This window comes from Colobus angolensis, unplaced genomic scaffold (genome assembly GCF_000951035.1).
Source record: "Colobus angolensis palliatus isolate OR3802 unplaced genomic scaffold, Cang.pa_1.0 Scaffold2, whole genome shotgun sequence".
Lineage (NCBI taxonomy): Eukaryota > Metazoa > Chordata > Mammalia > Primates > Cercopithecidae > Colobus > Colobus angolensis.
This window is the reverse complement of record NW_012115154.1, coordinates 2,615,087-2,637,029: the sequence shown is the minus strand read 5'-3', so window position 1 is coordinate 2,637,029 and position 21,943 is coordinate 2,615,087. Positions and strand designations below refer to the sequence as shown.

At 44.3% G+C, this 21,943-nt stretch overlaps 1 protein-coding gene across 1 annotated transcript in view; it reads right to left on the bottom strand.

Moving 5' to 3' along the window:
* Positions 1-12,690: 12,690 nt before the first annotated feature.
* The window catches only part of LOC105511139 (aldo-keto reductase family 1 member B10), a 16,177-nt gene continuing 6,924 nt past the window's right edge, over positions 12,691-21,943 (bottom strand). The window contains exons 4-10 of the mRNA XM_011941224.1: positions 21,783-21,860; positions 16,979-17,101; positions 16,605-16,711; positions 16,094-16,175; positions 15,481-15,564; positions 14,759-14,841; positions 12,691-13,047 (exon numbers count right to left, since the gene is read on the bottom strand). Coding sequence (XP_011796614.1) covers positions 13,005-13,047; positions 14,759-14,841; positions 15,481-15,564; positions 16,094-16,175; positions 16,605-16,711; positions 16,979-17,101; positions 21,783-21,860 — 600 coding nt within the window. The 3' untranslated portion in view covers positions 12,691-13,004. The remainder of the gene's footprint in view (positions 13,048-14,758; positions 14,842-15,480; positions 15,565-16,093; positions 16,176-16,604; positions 16,712-16,978; positions 17,102-21,782; positions 21,861-21,943) is intronic.

The window sequence follows — 21,943 nt, the reverse complement described above, 5'->3', positions numbered from 1 at the left end:
TATAGCATTCGTGTAAGGAAGGTATATCTCAGGACAGACTGAGAATGAAGGAAACATATCAATACATGAAAAATGGTGATCTTTGAGTGCTGGGATTACTGATTATTTTAATTTCTTTTTTTGAGATTTTCTGTTTTCCTACATATTCTACAGTGAAATTTATATTTGGTACTTAGGAAAAAAAAATTGCTTTCAATAACAGTGCCTAAAAATCTTGAACTTTCACCTGAGTTCAACTGAATGGGGGAAAATGTATTAGCAAGGTGATACAGTTTGGCTCTGTGGCCCCACTCAAATCTCATCTCTAAATATAATCCCCATTGAGGATGGGGATTATATTTAGAGATGTTGAGGGAGGGACGTGGTCAGAGGTGATTGGATCATGGAGGTGGTTTCCCACATGCTGTTCTCATGCTAGTCAGGAAGTTCTTGAAAATCTGATGGTTTAAAAGTGGCAAGTTTCCCCAGTGCTCTTTCTCTCTCCTGCTGTCTTGTGAAAAAGGTGCCTACTTCCCCTTTACATTCCTCCATGATTGTAAGTTTCCTGAGGCCTCCCTAACCATGCAGAACTGAGTCAATTAAACCTCTTTCTTTTATAAATTACCCAGTCTCAGGTAGTATCTTCATAGCAAAGTGAGAACAGACTAATACACAAGAATTTCTTGTATTATGGTATATTACAGTTTTTAAAACATTTTACTGGATCAAATGCATATCATTTTTCACTGGGGAAAAAAGTGCTAAAATATAAATCTTTTTCCTTTTTCCCACAGTTTCTTTCTCAAGTTGTCATAGTGGCTTTTGTTTGTTTGTTATTTAATGTCATTTTAAGTATAGAAAAATTAAAATGTTAAGTTTTTAGCATGAGTTATACTGTTTGTCTTTATATTGTGCAATACCAGTTTTTACAGAGTCACCAACTTTATACAACTCATATTTTGAAGCTCATATATGTGTATATACGTTGTTCTTAGAAGAGTGGAAACACTGCGCAAAACTAATTCAAATTTTGTTTTTTTTTTTTTTGGGGGGGGTTGTTTGTTTGTTCACTCTGTTGCCCAGGTTGGAATGCAGTGGCATGATGTCCACTTACCGCAACCTCTGACTCCCAGGTTCAAGTGATTCTCCTGCCTCAGCCTCCCGAGTAGTTGGGATTACAGGCATGTGCCACCACACCCAGCTAATTTTTTATTTTTAGTAGAGATGGGGTTTCTCTATGTTGATCAGGCTGGTCTTGAACTCCTGACCTCAGGTTACCCACCCGCCTTGGCCTCCCAAAGTGCTGGGATTACAGGCATGAGCCACTGTGCCTGGCCCAAATATTTTTATTTCATTTCCTGATGTGCACACAGTCTACTAATATACTTTATTTCTGGCTTACTGGTTGGTAAGGATGTACTGAAAGGAAAATAAACTATGGTTTCCACTTTTCATTTTCATTTCATTTCTTCTACATCATTTTCAGAATATGAGGTGTCTAACAAACAGAGGTAACATAATGAAGGGCTCATGTGATTAAGTCAGGCCCACCCCAGTGATTTCTCCATCTTAACATCAATTGATCTGAAACATTAATTACATCTAAAAAAATTTCTTTTACCATACAACATAATAATCATGCCAATGTGATCATGTTCATCACAGATTCTGTCTGTTCCTCAAGGAAGGAGGTTACATGGGGCAAGAATACACAAGGATCATTGGAGGTTATCTTAGAACTACATTTTCTTTGTGATAGAGAATGGCTGGCTATCACTATCAGGGCCTCTACTCAGCCTGGCTATAAAAAGCAAAATGCCCCTAGGCAAGATAGATAAAGGCCCAGTTAATCTCTCCAGTCAGATCAGGAATTTGTTTCTTCCACAAGGTCAGTAAATGTCAACTGTGGAGCTAAACTGCTTGAGTCCAGATTTCCTTGTCAGAGAGCACAAACGCAAAGTCATGGTGCTGGGGAAGCTGCCAACACTCACAGACACAACTGCGAATGCTTTGCTTTGAATAAAACAATGAGAATCCAGGGAGACTGGAGAATGAATATATACAGAAACAAACAGGCTGCTGAGAAGAGCAGTGGCTAAATGTGAATCAGATTATACCAAGAGATGCTATTTTAGCTACTTGGATAACGAATGAATGAGAAAGTAAGTTCTGATAAAAAATGTTGTCTGAGTACAGTGGCTCATGCCTAAAAGCCCAGGATTTTGGTAGGCTAAAGTGGGCAGATCACTGAAGGTCAGGAGTGGGGCACAAGCACCACAAGCCCTGGGGCACAAGCAGCAGCCTAGCCAACATGACAAAACCCGAACTCTACTGAAAATACAAAAATTAGCCAGGCATGGTGGCACATACCTGTAATCACAGCTACTCAGGAGGCTGAGGCAGGAGAATGGCTTGAACCCAGGAGGCTGACGTTGCAGTGAGCTGAGATCATGCCACTGCACTCCAGCCTGGGCAACAGAGCGAGATTTTGTCTCAAAAAACAAACAAACAAAACTCCCTAAGTGTATACTCACAAATATTAAGCATTCAACTAAGGGCAGGACAATGTGTCAGACACTATATTGGGTGGAATCGTGTTCCCCCAAAGTCCATTTCCACTCATAACCTCAGATTGGGACCTTAATTGAATATCGAGTCCTTGCAGATGGAGTTAGTTAAATTAAGATGAGGACATTCTGAATTAAGGTGGGTCATAAATCCAATGACTGGTGTCCTCATAAGAAGGTCATGTGAAAGCAAAGGCAGAAATCAGAGGGAGGCAGCTACAAGCCAAGGAACCTCAAGGATTGCCAGCAACCACCAGATGCTAGGAAGTGGCAAGAAGGATTCTTTCCTGGAACCTTCAAGGGTGTATAGCCCAGATGACACCTAAATTTTGGACTCCTGGCCTCCAGAATTATGCAGGAATAAATTTCTGGTATTTTAAGCTTGTGGTAATTTGCTACAGCCACCCTAGTGTTACAGGGTGGGTCTTCGTTCTCAGAGCTCCCAAGATGGTGGCAGGCCACTCCCAAGATGGTGGCAGGCCACTCTCAAGATGGCAGCAAGCCTTTTGTTCTCTGACCTGGGGTTCTTGGCCTCATGGATTCCAAGGAATGGAACCTTGGGCCATGCAGTGAGTGTTATAGCTCTATTAGAAGCTGTGGGTCATGGAAGAGAACTGTGGAAACCAGTGACTAGTGTTTAGCTCGATTAGGATGAACCCAGGCACTTAGCTGCACAGGAACAATGGTGAGCCTCTAGCCTGAACGGGAGCAGCAATGGGCACCTCACTGCATCACAAATGCAGCAGACACCCTGCTGGATCCAGAGAGGTGGAAGTCAATGATGGGTCTGCGACAGCATCGTTCAGCAGTGGTAGGCGGTGAGCGAAAACTCAGCTCGAGCCAGAACAAACACGGACCAGAAGAGTGTGCAGGTGCAAGATTTAATAGAGTGAAAAGAGAGCTCCCCTACAACAGGAGGGAACCCAAAGAGGGTTGCTGCTCCCTGCTTGAATGCCTGGGTTTATATCCCAATCATTGTTCCTTCCCCTGTGCTCTCAGGCAATATATGATTTGACTATTTCTTTACCTCCTGATTTTAGCCTAATTTGTATTTTAATGAGCCCTCTTTACTACCTGATTGGTCGGGTGTGAGCTGAGTTACAAGGCCTGTGTTTAAAGGTGGGTGAGGTCAACTTTCCCAGCTAGGCAAAGGAATTCTTAGTCGGCTTAGGAAATCCAGCTAGTCCTGTCTCTCAGTCCCCACTCTCAATAAGAAAACCCAAATGTTGTTGGGGAGGTTGGTTGATGACCACTCTAACTTCTTCCCACTGAATTGGGGTGTAGTAAGGGTTGTGCAGTTGAGATTTCCTCAGGAGGGGTAGCTTCAATGTCATTAACATTAGAGCATGGGCTAGTAGGCCTGTCCAGGGGTCCACGGTAGATCTTAGTCATGGACTGCATCTGGTGCTCCATTTGAAGAATCATTTGTAGTTTTACAGCTTTGATTCTGGAAGAGACAAACTTAACAAGGAGGTTAAAGATATAGGGATTGAAATGTAGGCCCAAAGTGCAGGGGCATAGGGGTGTGGGCAGTGAAAGTGGGATTTCTTTTTGAAAAACTCGTATATGATGGGGCATCAATATTTCCAGGAAGCCGCATTCTTCATAGAAGCTCTTGGAAAGGGGAGATACTGGTAGTACAGCGGCATAGAGGAGGTGCAGTGAGAGTAAAAGCAGGTAAGAGAAGAGTAAAAAAAATATGACAAGGGAAAGCCAGGGGGATCTACGATTCTAGTTACTTTCCTCATGGTTGTCACTTGAAGAGCAGGTGCAGATCCTCTAGAGGTTCACAGGAAAAACTAGCATTGTCTCCTGGATTTTGGGGTTCCTTTGGCAGTATCCAGGGTTTGACTCGAGTGTGATGTATCCAAGACTCCACTCCAGCCACATTAACCATGGTTGAGGTAGATAAAATGACTGGGTAGGTTCCTTCCCAGGATGTGTCTAGGGATGGGGAATTAGAGGGAAGGGACTTGACTAACACCATGTCACCAGGGTGGAATAATTCCTTTCCCTCCTCTTGGGGACAGGTTCCCCATAATGTTTTAAGAACTTGTTGATATGATGTCTGCAACTAAGCTGGCCATCTCTCAGTCAAGCACAAGGTCATTGGTTAGGAAGGGCCATCCATACAACATCTCATATGGACTAAGTCCCACTTTTGGGGGAGAGCTTAGGATTCTTAGTAAGGCTATAGGCAACAGAGCAGGCCATGCAGGGTGGGTTTCTTGGGTTAGCTTTTTTAGATGTTGCTTGAGTGTTTTGTTCATTTTCTTGACTTTTCTTGAGGACTGTGGCCTCCAGGCACAGTGTAAGTGATATTGTATGCCCAATATCTGGGATACTCCCTGGGTTACTGCAGCCTTGAGAGCTGGGCTGTTGTCACTCTGTAAGCCTTGGGGAAGTCTGAATCTGGAATTATTTCATGAATTAGTGCCTTATTACCTCTTGGGACTTTTCTGCCCTACAAGGGAAGGCCTCCGCCCAACCAGTGAAGGTATCTACCCAGACAGTAGATACTGAAATCCCTGAGATTTGGTCATGTGGGTAAAATCTAGTTGCCAGTCTTCTCCTGGGTGATGGCCTGTTCTTTGTTCTCCAGAAAGAGTTTGGTGATAAGGCAAGGGATTATTTCTTTGGCACATTTCACATGCCCTGACTATCTGCTTGATAGTTTTGAAAAGGCCTGGTCCAGTAAATAATGATATGGCCATCGGATGGGTGTTATCAATGCCCAAGTGAAAGGTTTGGTGAAGGGTTTTAAGTGATTTACCTTGGTTAGCTGCAGGCAAAAGTATTTTTCCTTCTTCAGTGGCTAGACATCCTGAGGGGAGGAAACCGTGTCCTCGTGAGGTTCCCCATTCTATTTCTTCTGCTGAGTACTGGGGCTTGGTTTCCTGGAGGGGATTACCTCATACTAGGAGTCCTTCTATTAGCATTTCTAATGGAGGGTCCTGCCTCATAGCTCTTTTGGCTTCAATATCTGCTTGGCGGTTCCCTTCTATTTCCCTTTCCTTTCTGATGACCCCAGCAGTGTAAGACTGTCACCTCATTAGGTTTCTGTATAGCCAATAATAATCTCCTAATTGATTTGTTTTTCTAAGACCACCAGAGCGAGCACAAAAAGAACCAGCGAGTAGGCAAGTGTAGGAGCAAAACTGCGAATTTATTTTTGGTAATCTAAGGTGTGGGGGAGAGATCTGTCAGCCTCCAGCAAAGGAGGCCGGCAGAGTCCCTCCGGTGGGGCTCTCGGACGGAGTTCCTGCAGTCCCGACATCCCGACAGGAGTGGGGCTGGGAAGTCCGCGCATGGCATCCTTCCGGAGCGGCTTTTCTAGGAGTGGGAGGGCAATAGGCGGGTCACGGGCGTGTCGGGGGCGTTCCGCAGGTGCGGCCAGGTAAATCTTGGTCTCTTTGGATTGACGTCACCTGGCGCATGCCCAGTTGATCTGCACCTTCCCGGGCGCCGGCTACATTTTCACGCGCATGGGAAAAGTTAATGATGAAGAACCCGGAAGTGCACCATCTTGCCTCTGTTCGTCCAAACACTAATGACTTCCTGATGTTTGATAGGTGTTCCCTTGGAAGTTAGGAATTTCCTTTCTCTCCATATTGCTGCTTGGGCATGGAGGACTGGGTAAGCATACTTAGAGTCTGTATATATATTTACCCCTTTTCCTTCTCCTAATTCTAGTGTATAATGGCCCCTGCTTTTGCTAGGATGTCTGTCCCTAACAAAGGAGTGGGGCTTTCGGGAATAATTCGAAAAGCATGTGAAAAGAGTAAAGTTCCCCAGGCACAGCTTAGTGACTGGGAGAAGTATCTGGTGACTGCATGTCCTAGGACCCCTTGGATAGTAACAGATCTGGAGTACGGTTGTCCAGGTCAGGAAAGTAAGACTGAGGAGGCTGTGTCAGTGTCCAGGAGACAGTTAACCTCCTGGCCCTCAATGATCAAGCATACCTGGGGCTCTGTGAGGGTGATGGCATGGGCTGGTGCTTGCCCTGGACACCCTCAGTCCTGCTGCTAGATCATCTGGTTAGTGGCTTCTGACTCAGAGGACCTTCATCCCCTGGGGCAGTGGGCCTTCCAGTGATTCCCTTGATATAAGGGGCATGGATGAGAGGGTGGCTTATTTCTATTCAGACAATCTTTTTTAAAGTGTATTGTAGACTGCACTGGAAACAAGCCCTATTAAGCATTCAATTTGCCCAGGCTTTCCCTGTTCCAGAGCCTCCAAAGTCCACTTGCCTGAGGGCCATGACTAAAGTGGTGACCTTTTTCTTATCCTGTTTGTCCCATTCTGCCTGCTCCTCCTGATCTCTATTATAACAAATGGAGGTTGCCAAGTTCAATAGAGTTTCTAAGTTTTGCTCCGGGCCTAAGGCAGACTTTTGAAGTTTTGCTAATGTCTGCAGCTAACTGAGTGATAAACTTGCCTTTTAAGATTAGTTGGCCTTCAATAGAATCAGGTGACAGAGAGGTATGCTTCCTCAATGCCTCCCTTAGTCTCTCCAGAAAGGCAGTAGGATTTTCTTCCTTTCCCTGTGTTATAGTGGACATCATTGAATAATTCATAGGCTTCTGCCTAGTTTTCCTTAGTCCGTCTAGCACACAAGTTAGCAAATGTCTGCAGCAACAATCTCCATGTTCTAATTCTGCATCCCAGTGAGGGTCTACACTGGGAACTGCCTGCTGGGCTGTGGGGAATTGTTCTCTTTCCTTTGTTGTCATCCTATCATTGACCTGACTGAGATACCAGAGATCGCCAAACTCTCAGGCTGCAGTTACGGCGGCGCTTCTCTCATTTGGGGTTAGTGTCTGATCTAGCAGTGACATTGTATCTCTCCATGTCAGATCAAAGGATTGTCCTAACCCTTGTAAAACATCAATATAGCCATCAGGGTTATCTGAGAATTTACCTAGGTCTATTTTAATTTGCTTCAAGTCTGAGAAGGTAAAAGGTACATACACTCTGACTGGGCTGAATTCTCCAGAATACATCTTAGGGGCATTTTTGCCTTGGGGGGAACGTTTCTGAAAAAAGAACACAGGGATGCCAGCACCCCAGTCATTTTCCGATGAGCTTCAGTCCTAGAGCATCCTCTATGGTCCTAATGCTTATTCCTTTCTGTTGGGAACAGGCCCCCAAATCTGGCCATAAACTGGCCCCAAAACTGGCCATAAACAAAATCTCTGAAGTACTGTGACATGTTTGTGATGGCCATGACGCCCCTGCTGAAGGTTGTGGGTTTACTGGAATGAGGGCAAAGAACACCTGGCCCACCCCGGGCAGAAAACCACGTAAGGCATTCTTAAACCAAAATAACAGCATGAGTGATCTGTGCTTCAGGACATGTGCCTGCTGCAGATAACTAGCCAGAGCCCATCCCTTTATTTCGGCCCATCCCTTTGTTTCCCATAAGGAATACTTTTAGTTAATCTATAATCTATAGAAACAATGCTTATTACTGACTTGCTGTCAGTAAATATGTGGGTAAGTCTCTGTTCGAGGCTCTCAGCTCTGAAGGCTGTGAGACCCCTGATTTCACAATCCACACTCTGTATTTCTGTATGTGTGTCTTTAATTCCTCTAGTGCCGCTGGGTTAGGGTCTCCATGACCGAGCTGGTCTCAGCACCTTTCCAGGGTGCGTAACCACTCATGGACCTCCGCTTATCGGATTAGTTACACTCACCGATGTAGCAGTCCTGCACCTGTTTCCCACCTTTCTTGACTACAAAGAAAGGGGTCTGGGCTCCTAGATTCTAGTGGTCCTTTACCAGCGTGCCCAATATTGCCTTTGCGCTCAGGGGTGAGTCCTAGAGCTGGGCTGGGTTCCTGAGTATTTCATAACAACCCAGTTGCCCCATCAAGATGCATTCCCATAAACAGTATTTCTTATGCAAATGCATTTCAGAGAGTGTGTAGGTAACCTTTTGAGTCAGGATTAAGATAGAGTTTTGATTCCGTAAGTACTTTAAGGCTTGGCTGAGTGCAAACAGCTTGCATGGTTGAGCAGACCAATTATTAGGCAATTCTCCTAACTCTGCTTCCACAAGAGTCTCCCTAAAAATTACTGAATACTCATTGTGATTTTTTTCTCAATCACCCAGGAGGAACCATCTATCATCCTGTCCTGAAGGGAGTTCCTCCTAGGTATGGAAGGATCTTTGTATGGTAATTAAAATGTAAATCCCCTTTTAGGAAATCTGCTGGGTTAAGGGAATTTTCAGTGGTTAATGTTAAATCACCTTTTTCTACCAGAATAGCCCCATACTTTAAGATTTTTGAGTTAGCTACCTTTTTGCTTTTTTTTGACTTAGGATAGCTCTGAACTGTTGAGGTGTGCTCACAGTGAGGTTTCCTCTAAAGGTTACTTTGCTACTTTTAGCAAGGCAGTTGCTGCTGCCTACTGAATGCGTTTAGCCCATCCACAGGTTACTGGGTTAAGGATTTTTGATAGGAACATTACAGGTTGTCAGTGGTCTCAGTGTTTTTGGACTATGCCCTTGTTTACACTGACATCAAGGTGGTATTGGAGTGTTATAGGGTCATAGAGAATACCTTCGATTATCAATTATAGGTTTTAAATTTACCCTGGCTTTTAAAGGAATAGGGTACACTGTTTTTTTCTTTACTACTTCTAGTTTTCTCTTTCTCTCTTTGACTCCCTCTTTGTCTCTCTGTTTCCCCCTCTCTCTGCTGCTCTTTCCCCATCTCTCTGTCTCTATCCTCTCTCTCCCCTCTCTGTCTCTCTCGCTCCTCTCTCTCTCTCTCCTCTCTCTCTCCATCTCTCTCTCTCTCTCTCTCTCTCTCTCTCTCTCTCCTCTCTCTCTCTCTCTCTCTCTCTCTCTCTCTCTCTCTCTCTCTCTCCTCTCTGTCTCTGTCTCTCTCTTCTCTGCCTTTGTAGATAGATTTTGGAAACACAGTGGAAGGATGTTCGCTCATTGCCCCCATTTGTCACTATAGGAATATATAGGCCTGCCTTTCATTTACTCAGTTCGTTTTCATCCTGATCTATTATGTTGTTGTAGACCGAGTTCCAATTGTTAAAGTACTGGGTTATCAGTTCTAAGGACCCAGCAAGGGTGGTGGGGAATGGGTCCCACATAACTGCCCATGTTGAGAGCTGTATGCCTACATTGGGAGGGACACCAGGGACAAGACTCCCTGGGTTCATAGCCTAGATGCCTAAGGACAGCGTAGAGCTTCCTTAGATCCCTTTGGAGATAAAACTTGCTCTAATACTTGGGAAAGCAAGTGAAAGTCTGAAGCATTAGTACCTAGGAGGCAGGGATTGGAGGGAGTAGATTCAGAGGTAAGAAGAGTTTTGGTGGGTCAGAAGGAGAGGTAGGGGTGCACACATGGGTGACTGTTGAGTAGAGACTTCTGACTGCGCCATGATCTCTACCAGCTGATGCCAGGAGTTCAGGATGACAGCTTTCTGCCTCTAGTCAACCTTCAGCTTCCCCAGGAAAGCTGTGAAAGCAGAAGCTGGTTCCAGGCAGACCAATGCTCCCAAATCAGAAGGGTTGGGGGTTGTTAGAAAGCCTTTCCCCAGGAAGCCTCACACCTGAGTCTTTAGTCCAATGGCCATGCTAATCGTTTTTAACTGGCCAACAGATCCCAGGTATTTTCCTCCAATTCTAAGGAAGGATAGGACAGAATAGCAAGTGAAAGTGGTCTGATATTACTTACTGTTTTAGAGAATCCCTGTACAGGCCACCAAATGTTACAGGTGGGGTCTTTGTTCTCAGAGCTCCCAAGATGGTGGCAGGCCACTCCCAAGATGGCAGCAAGCCTTTTGTTCTCTGACCTGGGGTTCTTGGCCTCACAGATTCCAAGGAATGGAACCTTGGGCCATGCAGTGAGTGTTATAGCTCTATTAGAAGCTGTGGGTCATGGAAGAGAACTTTGGAAACCAGTGACTAGTGTTTAGCTCAATTAGGATGAACCCAGGCACTTAGCTGCACAGGAACAATGGTGAGCCTCTAGTCTGAACGGGAGCAGCAATGGGCGCCTCACTGCATCACAAATGCAGCAGACACCCTGCTGGATCCAGAGAGGTGGAAGTCAACAGTAAGTCTGTGACAGCATCGTTCAGAAGTGGTGGGCGGTGAGCGAAAGCTCAGCTCGAGCCAGAACAAACACGGACCAGAAGAGTGTGCAGGTGCAAGATTTAATAGAGTGAAAACAGAGCTCCCATACAATGGGAAGGGACCCAAAGGGGGTTGCCCATTCCTGGCTTGAATGCCTGGGTTTATATCCCAATCATTTTCCCTCCCCATGTGCTCTCAGGAGATATATGATTTGACTATTTCTTTACCTCCTGATTTTAGCCTAATTTGTATTTTAGTGAGCCCTCTTTACTACCTGATTGGTTGGGTGTGAGCTGAGTTACAAGCACTGTGTTTAAAGGTGGGTGCAGTCACCTTCCCCAGCTAGGCTTAGGAATTCTTAGTCGGCCTAGGAAATCCAGCTAGTCCTGTCTCTCACTAGGAAAACTAATACAGACACTAATGGAGAAATAAAAACTAGAATAATGAGAGTATTGCTATTCATAAGAAGAAAGCAAGGTTATGAATTCTGCTTATCAGTAAATATAGAGGAGCCATTATCTTTTTTTAGTCTTCAGGATTATCCCAAGGTTGAAGCACTAGGGTATAGTTTTTTTCCAATCAGGACAGCCTTTAAATATACCCCGAGAGTCCGATATATAGGCTGCCTTTACCCCTGCTTTTCACTTGAGCTGTCAGCATCCCTTGGTTAATGGATAATAGTACCATGGCCATTATCTGCCCACTGCTTCTCAGGTCTTCTGAATGCTGTGTCCTAGTAAAAAGCAGATCCTGGGACTATATGCAAGCCATGTTCAACTCACACATAGGAAGGAATTGCTAATAAGGGCAATGCACCATTTTCTAGCACAGAGTAGAACACACAGAATTGAAAGGAGAGAATATTAGTGGTGCCTCAATTCCTATTTTGCCTCTCACCTTTAGACTTGAATGAGAACAGAAGTATAACTTCAATCATTAAAGACTGACATTCTCCACATATGCCTGACTCCAAAATTATTCTCAGTTCCAGTTTGAGGATGTCATATAGTCTCTGCAATGTATGACTAGCTGTAGAATTCATGAAATTACTTCAGATTATGTGAGTAGGTATTATGGATTGTAACAATTAAGAAATCTAGCTTCAGTTTTTTTAAAATCTGAAATTGGAGTTAAAAAGTAAAATTGGAGTAAAAACACTTCCCATCCATCCATCCATCCTTCCAACTATCCTTCCATCTATCCATCCTTCCCTCCCTCCATCCATCTATCTATCCATCCATCATCCATCCATCCATCCTTCCCTGCTTCTATCCATTTATCCATGCCTCCCTCTGCCCATCTATCCATCATTCCAACCACCCTTCTATCCATCCATCATTTCATCCACCCATCCATCATTCATCCATCCCCAATCCATGTATCCTTCCACCCATCCTTCCTTCCTATCATCCTTCCATCCATCCTTCCTTCCTTTCATCCATCCTTCCATTCTTCCTACCATGTTTCCATCTATCCATCCATGCCTCCTTCCCTTCCTCCATCCATTCATCCATCCATTGTTCCATCCTTTCAATCTATCCATTTATTCAACAGATATTGTTGATAATCTCTTCTCCCATAGAACTTACATTCTAGTGGGTAGAAACAGGGTAAGCAAGCAAACAGCAAACATATAAAATACATAATGTATTGATAAATGCAAAGGAGAAGAAGAAAACACAGAAGGGCAAGAGGAAATATCAGAGGAGATAGGTTAATTTTAAATAGGGTGAGGAGAAAGCCCTCTCTGAGAAGATGATAAGTCGGCAAGGAAATTAAAAATACAAGTCAGAGAATTATTCTAATATCTGAGGACAGAACATCACAGGGAATGAGAATAGCAAGGGCAAAAGCCCTGGGTGGCCTTGAGCAAGTTCCTCCTCCCTCCTGTGTAGCTCAATTTCCTCTTCCAGCAAATGTGAACAATAAGATGTTAAGAGTACCTACCCCAAAGGGATGATTTTGAGGATTCAATGATTTCACCCACAGGAAAACACTTCAAGTTGTCTAGGCGCACAGTCCACTCTCAATACATCTTGGTTACGATCATTATTTTTTATTATTGATCTTTACTTCCTCAATGTTGGCAGAGTTTCTGGTGCTTAAAAAACATTTGATCAGATCAGATAAGTGGAAAAAATTATCATTTGCTTATTCAAGTCATGCTGTTCTGTGATATTCTGATCCTAGTTGAACATACAGAAATACATGTCTAAAACACAACCTCGATTCTCACCTACAACAAGACAAAGTTCACTGTGATTTCAGATAAGCTTGGCTAAAATAGGACTTGATGGAGATAGTCACACTTCAGCGAAGAAAGAGAATTCCCTGTGTAATGTCACAGGAAATTCAACCTCAATATTCTGCATTGAAGGGATACTCCTCCAAATGAGAGGATCTGCAGAAACAAAAAAAATAGAGAAAGTGTGTTCCATGAAAGCAACAGCTCTGGTTCAGAAGGTATTCTTCTTGGTGGACTCTACACTATTTGTGTTCTCTCAGCCACCTCCCTGAAGAACACAAGAAGGGTGCTCACACCTTGACCTTCCCTCAAACCGATACGAGGGCTTTGCTAGGAAGGAGGACAGACAGTGACCAGGGCATCGGAAACAACTCGGAATGACAACTCCTGGTAAGCCTGGTGTCAGGTGAGGCAACTGACAAGTCTTGTCCCAATCCACTGTCACAACATCATGAGGTAGGAAACACCAGCAGAATTGACAGCTTGGGGATTATTATGAGTATTAAATGAGATAATAGCACCAGCAAAGGGCTCAGGACCCTGGCACATTCTAAGCTAAGGTTCAATGGATGTTAGCTGCGATGAGTATTATCATCCACTTTATAGGTAAAGAAACCAACTTGGAAAAACTAGGAAATTTACTCAATGTCACACAGCTAAGAAACCAGTGTTAGAGTTGAATTTGAGGCCAGGTGGACTTACTCCTGAGCCCACCAACCCATTGCCTCCACTGGAAATAATGCTCATAGGAAGGTAAGAGGTTTAGTTTGAGGGAGAGTCCCACTTTATGTTCACCCTTCCTTTTTACACTAAGCAGCTGCTACTTTGTTAAGCACTGATAAAAGGAAGCCATTATAAGATGAGGAAAGGCTGTTGTGATACTAAGGGTGGGCAGGATAGATATGGAATATCATGACATGAAAGCTACGCTTGAGATACTGAAACCATTTTTAAAAGCTGAAAAATCATTTTGGCTATAGAAACATTGGAAGAAATTCAAATTGTCATTGAATTGCAGACCTCACGGTAATAAATGCCAGACAACTCCCTTGGATATATTTAATTAGATACATTAATCAGAAAGTATTGATTGTAAAGAGATGATTTAGGATTCCCGCCTAGCCAGAGTGAAAACTTTCTTTCAACCACATATCTGCTATTTAAAGTAGAGTTACCACCACCTCCTTTAACAGGCATTTGGAGATTATTTAATCCAGCCTCCCCAGCCTTCTTCCTTGAATGCTCTAAACACAAACCTATCTCAGGGCCTTGGCACCTGCTGTTATCACTGCCAAGAATGCTCTTCCCCCAAATATGCATATGGCATATCCCTCACAGCAAAGCCTCCCTTAACCCACCCCGTATAAAGGATCCGACCCACTACCACCCACCACTTCCTATCCACTTTGCCCTACTTTATTTTTCTGTCTAGCATTTGTTATTGTCTGACACATGTATTTGGAGTTGATTTATTTCTGTTCTGTCTTCTTCCCTCCCTCCCTAAGCACGTGGAGGCAGCAGCTTTGCATAGTATGATAACCCAAGCACCTAGAAAATGCCTGGCACATAGAGGACCACGAGATATTTCTTGAATGCATGAAGAAATGAATGCTCGCCTCCTGCCTATTGACAACACACCATCTGTTACAATTCTAGCTCTACATCCAAAAGTTCAGACAATGAGTAGCAATTAGAGATGTGTCTCTCGCAGTGATTCCCAGGCACCCCAATTTTAACTTTCAGAACTGCCCCAAAATGGTATTTGAAGACACAAGTAGTCCCAGCAGCCTTCTAATCCTTTTAACTAACTCTCTACCAGTTTAGAAAAACGCCTGGCAATATTCCTAGTTAACTCCATGCCACTTACTGCAACCCGATACAGGCCCTCCAGTTTCTGTTGAGGCTGAGGATGGTTGCCATCTCCTCATCACTCAATTTAAAGTCAAAGACCTGGAAAGATAGGAGTTCCAGTATATCATCAGTAAGGCCGTTACTGCTGTGACTGGGGACTGCCGGTCATTCTAGCAGGGAGCTCTAGCAGCACAAACTGGCCACATGAATTTTTTCCCATTATGTCCATGGGATACAAATTTTTCTCTAAATTAGGTCCTACACAAAGACCGCAGTATTTGTAGTGCTCAGTGTTCTGGGTGAGGGAGACCAGGCTCACAGGCACTAAGCCCCAGGTGTGCACAGACCCTGTGCTCCATGATGCACCCTTCAAGAGGACAGTTCACCAAGGACAGTTCACACCTTCTCTGCTGCTGGGAGGTGAGTAGGGAGGCCAGGATAGTCTGCTGTTGTGTGTGGCCCAGGGCCTAGCTGCTCAGGGGCAACTGAGGGTCTTCTCAGTGCTGTGAGGCACAGCTGTGCTCACACCTGACAGGGCTTCACCAGGCACTGCCCCAGCACTCATGGGTCATTAATCTCAGGTATACTGAGCCTAGATCCCTGGGCTGGAAAATGATAGGGTGGTGGGAAGGGAAGGAGCCAAAGACAGTGCAGGGATGAGGTGAGAATCCTGGTGAGAGGATCTGCCTCTGCCCCACCCCACTGAGAAGTACCAGGGCCAACCAGCTGGGATCTTACCTGAATGTTCTCAACAATGCGTGCCGGTGTCACAGACTTGGGGATCACAATCACATTCCTCTGGATATGGAAACGGATCAGAACCTGTGCAGAAAGGAGACATCAGGTTTCCACTCAGTTCCACAGATCCCTCCTTTTATGGAAAGGGAGAATAAAACATCTCCGCAGCTCACTGTGGCTTCAGGTACAATCGCTAATACTGACTGAGCCCTTCGCAGCTATTAGACTTGTGCCAGCCACCCGCCTCATTCTCTCCCTTCATCTTAGGGACAACCCTGTGATCTTCATTTTTTATGAATAAAGAAAGCGGTTTGGGTCATAAGGCTGATCAGAGGTAGAGTTGGCATCTGTACCATATCTCTAGACTCCAAAGCCATGCTTTACGACTTGACTGTAAGGCTTAACAGGAAGCTGTGAGGCAGAAGCTGTCTTTGTTTCAATGACAGCTCTTGTGTTTCCTGGAAGTTCCAACAGACTTTGAAGGAAACACTTTAGAGGGCTTCAGCTCCTGTGTTCTTCCCCTTTAAGGAGTTACCTGAGGACAATACAAGAAATGAAACCTGAGACTGGAAGAAATAGTTGTTGGATAACAAGAAAAATAAAAATATGGCACCTGGGCTGTGGTTTTGTTGTGCTTTGCAGCAATCTCCTTAATCTTGGGATCCTCCAGCAGGGAAGGGTCCTCTGGCTTGGCCCTAAGGGCAGAAAGATGCTGATGTGAACAATCACCATTGCTACCATGTACAGATGGACACCACTCCAGTGAGGGTCTCAAGACTGATCATCAGGGCCTCTCCATCTGGGAGACAGGCAGGAGGACCTGGAAGTTTGGGTCCTTCCCCCGGGCTCTGAAGCCTCAGCATTTTGCAAAGCCTTGTTCACTCTTGGGTGGCTGAACTGGAAATAGTCCCAGAGGGTCAAGCATGTCGCCCTTGTTGTTGTTGTTGTTTTGTTGTTATTTAATTCCATTTGTTCCCACTGTCATCCCATTTGGTTGTACCAAACGCATTACCTTACACACATTTTTCTTTCCAGTGACTTATGGTCTCATACCAATATTTACCAAACATAAAATAATGTTTTTAAGATTATCAAGAGAAGGATCCACCACTTGGAAGCCTCACCAACATCTAGCGGGAGAGCCCAGGGCACTGTAGGCCGTAACAGTGATGCCCTTGGAGTGGCAGTACTGGATCAGTTTCTCCTGCGTGAGGTACGGGTGACACTCAACCTGCAACAGCAAACAATCCTCATCACGGGGAAAGCTGGCTGGCTTTTTGAGTTGTTCATAGGGAGTTCTACACACACACAAAGCAAAGGCCAAATACCTACCCACTGAGATTCTTGCTAAAAAACCCATGAGATCAGCCTCACACCTCCCACAAGTGTCCTGATCACTGACCCCTGAGGTGAGACTCAGGGCATAGCATTGAATGTTCCTCCCAGTGCTTAAGAAGTAATAGGACAAGACCCTTACCTTATACTAAAGAGAATTTACCTGGTTAGTCACTGGTTTATATTTCAATCCAGGTTTGTTCAAGAGCCTCTCGATCTGGAAGTGGTTGAAATTGGAGATGCCAAGGGCTTTCACCAGCCCCTCATCCACCAGCTCCTCCATGGCCTGTCATAGAAAGGAAGACCTTTGGGGCAGCCCCAGAGGGACTAAAGGGACCCTGGCTTGCCTTAGTCCTCCCTGGGACAGAAATTGCTAAAGAATCCACCACAACAGGGTTAGCCGAAGCATTCTCAGGAAATTTCAGTCCAGGGCCTGGGTGCCCATCAGTGATTGGTTCCAGCCCTACCGCACCTCCCCAGCCCAAGAAAAACTAGGAGTAACAGGTAAAGATTTTATATTCTTGCCACTCGTACCTTACATGTAAAGAAACACATACAAAATTATACTTCTCTACACAGGGGAAATATGAAAGTTTTGTAATACAGAAAACAAAAAATAAATAAAAATCAACATTTGCAAGTTTATGAGATGATTTTATTTTTAATGAATCCAAATGATAGCAGGGAGCTACTGTTGTGTGTGTGCATTGTACACCCAAACCTGAGCAAGCTGTGTTAGTCAGGAAGAGGCTGCAGCATGTGGAGAAGCCTCACTTGTGGGTCCTGAGTCACTATCTCCCACACCAAACTCGCTTTAGTTTGCAGGAAGGTCATGCATTCAGATTACGCCCTGGCAGGGTCACCCAGCCAAGGAGTTGTGTGGGGCTGAAACCTGACCCACCGTCTGCATATCCAGCCATGCTTCCCGGTACAGAAACTACAGGGACCCCCAAGGAAGGGAATCTTTGTATAACTTTTAGCCTATATTGGGCATTTTCCAACCTTGCCCAAAGATATCATATATGTTAGCAGCAGCCTCCAATGCAACATTTATTTATTAGCCATCTATTACGTGTTTTAGATCCTGCCCAGAAGTTGTCAGGATGTAAAAGTATATATATGCTTCCTTCTTCTGGGATTCTTATAGTCCAATTAAAGTGCTAGGGTTCCCTTCTATGGAGCCATCAACCATGACCCTGAGGCTGCCTCAGATAACATGACCGGGGCATAGACAGAGTCAGAAGGGCAGAGAAGGAAGAGATTCACACAGCCTGCAGCTGTCAGGGCAGACCTTCAGGTCGAGTTTAAACTGGTCCTCAAAAAAAAAAAAGAGAGAGAGAGAAAAGGGGAAAAATACGAGCATATGAGACAAGAAGGCAGGAGCAAAGCCCAGAGGCAGGGATGAGCATGACATGTTCAGGGAACATTTTATCCAGCCCTTCTCAACTTTGGCTGCAATTTGGAATCACCAGGGAGCTTTAAAAAATACTGGTGGATGCAGTGGCTCATGACTGTAATCTCAGCACTTTGGGAGGCTGAGACCGGAGGATTGCTTAAGGCCAGGTGTTCGAGACCATCCTGGGCAACATAGCAAGACTCTGTCTCTACCAAAAAAAACCAACTCTGTTTTAATTAGCTGGATATGGTGACAAGTGCCTATGATCACAGTTAGTTGGGAGGATCGCTTGAGCCCAGGATTTTAAGGCTGCTCTATGCTATGATCATGCCATTGTACTCTAACCTGGGCAACAGAGCAAGACTCTCTAAATTAAAAAAAAAAAAAAAATACCTATTCCTGGCTTTCTTCCCCCAGAGTTTCTTACTGATTTTGTCTGAGTTGTGTAGGGAAAAGAAAGAAACATCAGACTGTTACTGTGTCTGTGTAGAAAGGGAAGACATAAGAAATCCCATTTTGACCTGTACCTTGAAAAATTGCTTTGCTGAGATGTTGTTAATGTGTAACTTTGCCCCAGTCACTTTGCCCCAACCTTGTGCTCACAGAAACATGTGTTGTATGGAATCAAGGTTTAAGGGATCTAGGGCTGTGCAGGAACTGCCTCGTTAACAAAATGTTTACAAGCAGTATGCTTGGTAAAAATCATCACCATTCTCTACTCTCAATAAACCAGGGACACAGTGCACTGTGAAAAGCCGCAGGGACCTCTGCCTTGGAAAGCCGGGTACTGTCCAACGTTTCTCCTCATGTGATAGTCTGAAACATGGCCTTGTGGGATAAGAAAGACCTGACCGTCCCCCAGTCCGACACCCATAAAGGGTCTCTGCTGAGGTAGATTAGTAAAAGAGGAAAGCCTCTTGCAGTTGAGATAGAGGAAGGCCACTGTCTCCTGCCTGCCCCTGGGAACTGAATGTCTCGGTATAAAACCCGATTGTACATTTGTTCAATTCTGAGATAGGAGAAAAACCGCCCGATGACGGGAGGTGAGATATGTTGGCAGCAATGCTGCTTTGTTATTCTTTATTCCACTGAGATGTTTGGGTGTAGAGAAACATAAATCTAGCCTACATGCACATCCAGGCGTAGTACCTCCCCTTGAACTTAATTATGACACAGATTCTTTTGCTCACATGTTTTCCTGATGATCTTCTCCCTGTTATCACCCTGCTCTCCTACCACATTCTTCTTGCTGAGAAAATGGAAATAATAATCAATAAAAACTGACGGAACTCAGAGAGCGGTGCCGGTGCAGGTCCTTGGTATGCTGAGTGCCGGTCTCCTGGGCCCACTGTTGTTTCTCTATACTTTGTCTCTGTGTCTTATTTCTTTTCTCAGTCTCTTGTCCCACCTGATGAGATATACCCACAGGTGTGGAGGGGCAGGCCACCCCTTCAAGTTGTAGCCTAGACTTTGGGATTTTTAAACTCTTCAGGTGATTCTAATGCATAGCCAACATTGAGAGCCACTAGCGTAGATGAAGTTATTCAATTGGGCAGTAGAGTTTAAAAGCTATGAAATCATAAGTTTCCTGAAAACTTCGATTGAGCAATTAGATAATTTAAAAGCTTTTGTGCATCATAGGTCAGGTTAGTTTGCCTGTATTGGAACTTGACTTCTTTATACTTTTTCCACCCCTCTACTTCAGAGTGGTCAATGAGGTTTCTACTCAACTGGTAGTGGGTCTACATAAACATCCAATGCTTTCATATTCAAGCCTGCTCGTTTCAAATCAGAGCCTCTGACCTTGATCACTGATATCTCTTCATGCCTTTCAAATGTTGTATTTAGTAGTCATCCTTGTATTCATTCAGAAAACATAGCACTGTGAGACGCAGGCTACATTGACATACTTGCCATACTTATATCATCATAGGAGCTTAGACAGAAAAACTGATCAAATGTATTGCAAATGGGTGGGTGCGGTGGCTCATGCCTGTAATCCCAGAACTTTGGGAGGCCAAGACAGGTGGATCCTTTGGGGTCAGGAGTTCGAGACCAGCCTGGTCAACATAGTGAAACCTCATCTCTACTAAAAATGCAAAAAACAGCCTGGCGTGGTGGCACGCACATGTAGTCCCAGCTACTCGGGAGGCTGAGGCAGGAGAATGGCTTTTATTCAGTAAAGGGAGGTTGCAATGAGTCAAGATCATGCCACTGCACTCTAGCCTGGGTGACAGAGTGAGACTCTGTCTCAAGGAAAGAATGCTGTGCTTGTGGATTAACGCCTTTGAATAAACAATACACAGAAAAAGCTACATTTAATTGAATCATGTCAATTCTAAGCATTTCAGAAAGGTGAGGCTTAATATATTTTCCTTGTAAAACACAATAGAAGCTCACAACGGCATACATCCCTAGACAGACAGCTACCAAGATAACATGGTTAACTCTTGGAGTCATATGCCACTGTTTGTTTATAACTTATTCCTCCACTTCGTTCTCTACTAGAATTTGCAAAAGGACATAATGGTATAATACAAAATGACCAGAGAAAACATTCATCCCTTAATTCACTTTGAATATGAAGGATGTGAAACAGGTCATGATTTGATCTGAGAAGCAGGTATCTTGCACTGACACCCGGGTTGGAGTGCAATGGTGTAATCTCAGCTCAATGTAACCTCTGCCTCCCAGGTTCACACAATTCTCCTGCTTCAGCCATCCAAGTAGCTGAGATTCCAGGCACACACCACCACACCTGGCTACTTTTTTGAATTTTTCATAGAGACAGGGTTTCACTCTGCTGCAACACTGGTCTCGAACTTCTGACCTCGTAATCTGCCCTCCTCGGCTTCCCAAACTGCTGGAATTACAAGGTTCCCTGATGACTGGATGTGTGTTCACTGCCTGCCAAGCACCATGCCGATGGCTTTGGTGGTTGGACTTGTGATTCAGATGAGTCTGGTTCCAATACCAGCTCTACCACACACACTGTGACATGACCTGGGCAAGTCACCAAACAATCTAGGTTTCAAATGTCATTATTTACATTATTTATAAATGGGGATGTTAACCCTGTCTCATAGGGTTAGATGATTTAAGTGGGCTTTATGACTAATGTTCCTGGCATGTAAACCATCTTAATCTTTATCACACCCTTGAAGATATACATTAGTAATTTGTATTATAAGACTTTAAAGAAAAAAAAAGAGAAAACTGAGCCCTACGAGAGTTACAAAACTGACCCTAGGTTACTCAGCTGCTATGAGCAAACCCAGGCCCAAACCCACTGTTCCAAATGCTTCACCCTGGTTTGAGAATAGCATGTGTATTCCCCAAAGTGGGGTACATTGTATTTCCAGTCTTATTTGAAGACTCAGTATTAGCCTTGAAATATAAATAGTATCAGTATCAAAAGCCAAAGGTGATGAGGCAGATATTAGAAGAGCTAGAGAATCATGATGATGAAATTAGAGAGCATCAGGCACATGGCCTCCTTCATATCAATGGGAAGTCTCATGGATAACTGAAGATTTCTCTCCCAGCACACTTACAGGAAGCTGGAACCTACCTCCCAGGCATCCAAGAACGTTGCTTTTCCACCGATGATATTACCTTTATCATCTTTGGGGAAAAGGTCATCCCCAGACTGTAAATACAGGATGAAAAGTTTACTGGAATCTGCATCAGGACACTTGGTTCTGTTAAACAAGGTTTCAGGGTCCTGACTCT